The sequence below is a fragment of the Hippocampus comes genome, unplaced genomic scaffold (genome assembly GCF_001891065.2).
Source record: "Hippocampus comes isolate QL1 unplaced genomic scaffold, H_comes_QL1_v1.1 scaffold49, whole genome shotgun sequence".
NCBI lineage: Eukaryota > Metazoa > Chordata > Actinopteri > Syngnathiformes > Syngnathidae > Hippocampus > Hippocampus comes.
This window is the reverse complement of record NW_017804830.1, coordinates 420,775-425,489: the sequence shown is the minus strand read 5'-3', so window position 1 is coordinate 425,489 and position 4,715 is coordinate 420,775. Positions and strand designations below refer to the sequence as shown.

Sequence of the window (4,715 nt, the reverse complement as noted above, 5' to 3'; positions counted from 1 at the left end):
CTGCGCCCAATAATACAGTGCGTTTTGTCTATGTGTAAAATACCAAAATAGCACCCGTTAGTGAGACTGCGCCCAACAATACGGTGCGCCGAATGGTTGTGAAAATACGGTACATAACATACATGACTTCCGTTTTATTCATTTCGGAATCTGAAAGATGTTTTATTTTGAAAAATTACCCGACTCTATGTTGCATCGGTCTCCAATATGTCACTCTTGACGCAGGTGAAGGCGCGCTTATCAACCACGTGATAGGTTACCGCTAAAATGAAACCCGGGAGTGAGCAAAATGAGTAAAAAACGTCCAAAAGTCTTTGGAAAGGGGAAAAGGCCCAGGCAGGAGACAGAAGAGGAGCCTACGACCTCCAAGAAAAAGAAGGCTACATTTAATAGACAGTATACTTCAAATACGGCTTTATCTCAACGGGAGATTCCCACGCACCAAGCCTACTCTACATAATAAGCGGCGATGGTGAGTCATATTTTTCATGCGCTTTGTATTTGCGGTCTATCTTATTTTGAAGGCACGTGTAAACATTGCCGTAGCAAGCAGAGAATGTTGCGGCCAGATCGGACGTTCCTCGTGTCGTGATTCTTTTTTATTATTATTATTATTATGTTTCGAAAATACCACACGTTTCATGACGGTCATATCAGATTATTTGGTTGGATTTAGCCGTCCCTGAAAATATTGTCTGACAAGAAACCGGTCCGTGGGGCAAAAAAGGTTGGGGACCCCTGCACAAGAGAACCCGTCCGCGGGGAGGACACACACACACACACACACACACACACGCACACACACACACACACACGGAAACACACAAAAGTGCACTCTCACATACAACTTCATGTGCTCTAACATACACCAAAGGTGTACGCGCACACTCATTTCGACTAATCCTCTCACACGTACACAGGATGAAAATACACAATGACACAAACACTATTGGTACAAACACAAGCACGCTTGCACATACACACACGCTACCACACTAACGTGACACACACACGTTTACACACAAGTGCAGACACACACACAAACACACAGTGTGTCTCTCGCACACACTCTCTCTCTCTCTCTCTCTCTCACACACACACACTCTGACACGCGCTAGTTAAGTGTGAAGCCAAGCAGCCGGCCCGCGCAACAAAAGCGACACATGCCGTCTGTTTTCACGGCCGGCGGCGCGCATTCGGCTCAGCGCGTGTCCTGCCCCCCTTGTTGGGCCCCCCCAAAAAAAGGAGGCCCTCTCCCGCTCGCGCCGGCTTGGCTTGACTTGACAATTTCACGGCTTGTGGACAAAAACAAGCGTCGGCGAGGAAGGTTGGAGAAAAGGGGCCCAAAAGGAGGAAGGCAAGGAAAGGAAGGGCTGGCCAATGGCCTCGAGGGGAAAGGTGGCAACGGGACGAAAAGGTCGAGAGAGGGGAAGGAAAAGTGGGCAAGGGGAGCAAAGGAGGAGCGGGAGGGAAAGGAAGGCACGAGGCGGGAGGGGGGGTAGGGGAGGGCAAAGGCCCGGACGGCCGGCGCACTCACGCAACACGCAGTATGTGCCCGCCCAGCCGTCCAGGCACCGGCGTTGTCCGTCGCGCAGGCACGTGAAGTGTCCGTGGGTGTCGTTTCGGGGACGGCAGAACGCGGCGCAGGCGTCGCCGTGGTAGTTCTGGTCGCACACGGCGCGGTACGAGTAACGCACGTGGCTGCGCTCGCCCGAGTGGACGTCCTGCGTCCAGTCCTCGCCCACGCGCAGCTGCCGCCGCGTCGCCAGGCGACTGATCAGGTTGTTCTGTTTCTCTGAAGAAGAAGGGGGGGGGGGGCATTCAATTAGCGGCCAAGAAAGTCAAGCTGAACCCCATTGCGATGTGACTCACATTCGGAGCCAACTACGCGGCTACTTGGGCCCCAAAGCTGGTCGCATGACACCACTGGCAAATTTGCCCATTGTGGATTATTCGGGGGGAGGGGGCGGCGAGAACTGTCCTCAGTCATTTGCTCCAAATTGTGCTCAGGCCTAAATTAAGTTTGCCGTTGAAAATGTGCTTTAGTGCCATCTAGTGGCCAAGGAACTATGTTGGGACGAGGAGCTTCACTTCGCCAAGCCTTAGCGTCGTCTAATGCAAAATCAGTGCTTTGCCGCCATCCTGTGCAATTGAGAGGCAATCACATGGTTGTGTCAATTCCCGGCCGATCGCCGGGTTCCCTCGAAACTTGGCGCAAGGGCGGAAGGAAGGAAGGAGACCCCCCCCCCACCCACCCCCAATCCAATTGTGCTGCTTGGGGCCCCCGGGCCACTGCTTCAAGATATTTGGGGAGCCAACCTTGCCGTCAATATGCGCAAGTCAACCCAAAAAATGTGGGTGCAAGCAACAAACTTGGATGACATTCTAAGTTGAGCAAATGTGAGTTTTGCTCCGGCGAGAAGCGGCTTCCCCACATTTTCACCGCCAATTCAATCATTGGTTCCAGAACCTGAATTGGAGCAAAGGCCAACTGAAAGACCAACGGACTCAACAAATTGTTTTCCAGCAAACAACCCGCTATATGTTAACGTTGTTGCCGTAAATAATCAATCGTGTATATCGTCCAGTTGTCCAACTTCAAATTGATAAAATGGATTTGTCCAGTGAAAAAGATTCATTCTGTTCTGCAGTGCTACGAGATGCTGGGACTCATTTTGCCTCAATGAAGCTCCTCAACTCATTGAGTCTTTTGGTGAACAATGGAGGATGGGTCGGGGTGGGGGTGGGAGTGGCGGGGGCAAGAACCAACAGCTGGCGAATATTCGCGAAAGGGAAATGTCGCTGGAGTGTGCGTGTGCGGGGGGGGGCGCCCCTCTGTGGACAAGCTTGGGTACTGCAGCGGACTTGTACCTGTGGAATCCAGTCCGGGAGACTCGGCGGTCCAGGCCTCCAAGATGAGCGAGAAATTTCCCTAGAGGAGAGCGGAAAGGAAAAAAAAGTGACACGTTTAAACGAACAAAGCACTGCGAGGGGGGGCTGGGGGGGGGGCGGCGCACTAACCGGCCACTTGAAGTGGAAGGGCACCCTGAGGGGCGCGCTGCCACCGATGGAGCCGGCGTCCGCGGCCAGGATCTCGCTGAGCGCGGTCCCGTAAGTGCACGGCGGCTCGGGGTCGATGACGTCCTGCGCGTGCTTGAGGCACAGGCGAAAGAAGAGGTGGCACGCGCGCGCCGCCGCCGACGACGGCCGGCAGAGCGCGTGCGGGCTCGCGCCGCTCAGCGACTCCAGCTTCAGCTCGAACACGCCGGACGTCTCCGTCTGCGGATGGACAGTTGGACACGGGCCGTGACGTCATGACGGAAGCTCTTTCCATACTTAGTTGTCACTCCTCGTTTATGATGACACGAGTGGAGCCTATGGCACCGGAGACAAATTCCTCGCGTGGTTGACATACTTGGACAATCAAGATGATTCGGATTCGGATTCGGATTCGGACAAAAGAAGGGCACGGACGCCGCAGAGCAAACCGGGGCCCGATCGCGACAACGACAACAACAAAAACACGTTTGGTGAAACGCGAGTGGAGATCAAACAAGAGCCGAGCCGCTCTGTCATTATGACAGCAAATCTCATCAAGACGGTGAAACCGAGAAGGTGCTGTTTTTTTTTTTCTTCCCTGCTGTTTTCAACGAATGCGAAGTCGTAAAAGGACGAATGCCCGAGCGACGAAGGAAGGAATCGGAAAGACGGAGCCAAAGGTCGCGCGCGTCCGCTCCGCTCCGGTGCGGTGCGTAAAAGCGCAACGACGGCGACGCGCGACCGGAGCGACTCGAGTCAGGCGACGAAGCGAAAGTAGACGAGCGGAGCAAAACAAGTGGAGCAAAAGTACTGACGGTGCGCGCTCGCATCAGGACGACGAGCAGAGCGGCCAGCAGGCAGCGCGCCGTGGCGCCTCCGAGCCGCATCCGGAACCAAGACCAGCGACCGCGCCGAGCGGCCAAAGTCCAAAGCCGAAGGACGCGCTCTCGACGACGGTGAAAGAGACCGGCGAGAGTGCGGGAGCGGGCGCGGCTGCGGGAGTGCGCCGGCGGCAGGTAAGAAGGCTCGACTGTGGACTGGAGCGCCGGGCCCGCAGGGACTCCTTTTATAGCGGCGCCGGTAGGAGCAGGCGGGGGGAGGAGGAGGGGGAGGAGGAGGAGGAAGGCCAAGGGCCCGGTGGAAGGAGGGTGCGGGGCAAGAAATGTCCCCTTGCGGAGCCAGCTCGCCCAAAGGCTCGAAATAACAAACGACGGATGAACGTTCGCCAAAGCGAAAGTGCTTTCGCCCTCATCAATCATCGGCGGGATGCCGCGTCACTTCCGCCCCGCCGCAGCTCAGGCAAAGTCAATTGGAACACTTCCAAGACGACTCTTTACGCGGTTGGCACATCAAGTCAACACATGTCCACTTGCGGGCGTCATGACGGCACCCGACACGTCCACTTCTGCGATCCCGCACACGCGCCTCGCTCGCTCGCTCGCCTTCACAAGATGGACGATTTCCCAAAACGTTTGAGATTCACACCCAACCTGTTTTGCTGGGTTGTTCGGAGAGCCCCGTGCATATTCTCCGACTTTTTTCATTCTTCGGCTTCCTTCCTCCTTCCTGATCGTTTACCCTCCACGTCCCGAGAGCGCAGTGGACACCTTCTCGATCTTTGCATCCATCCGTGCACATCTCTCTCGCCCGACATGGAAATGGCATATATATATATA

General features: G+C 55.2%; 1 protein-coding gene across 1 annotated transcript in view; it reads right to left on the bottom strand.

Annotated features, from left to right (window-relative positions):
• The window catches only part of dlc (deltaC), a 23,175-nt gene extending 19,036 nt beyond the window's left edge, over positions 1-4,139 (bottom strand). Inside the window, exons 1-4 of the mRNA XM_019867963.1 lie at positions 3,855-4,139; positions 3,022-3,279; positions 2,872-2,932; positions 1,538-1,795 (exon numbers count right to left, since the gene is read on the bottom strand). Coding sequence (XP_019723522.1) covers positions 1,538-1,795; positions 2,872-2,932; positions 3,022-3,279; positions 3,855-3,926 — 649 coding nt within the window. The 5' untranslated portion in view covers positions 3,927-4,139. The remainder of the gene's footprint in view (positions 1-1,537; positions 1,796-2,871; positions 2,933-3,021; positions 3,280-3,854) is intronic.
• Between the last annotated feature and the right edge of the window lie 576 nt (positions 4,140-4,715).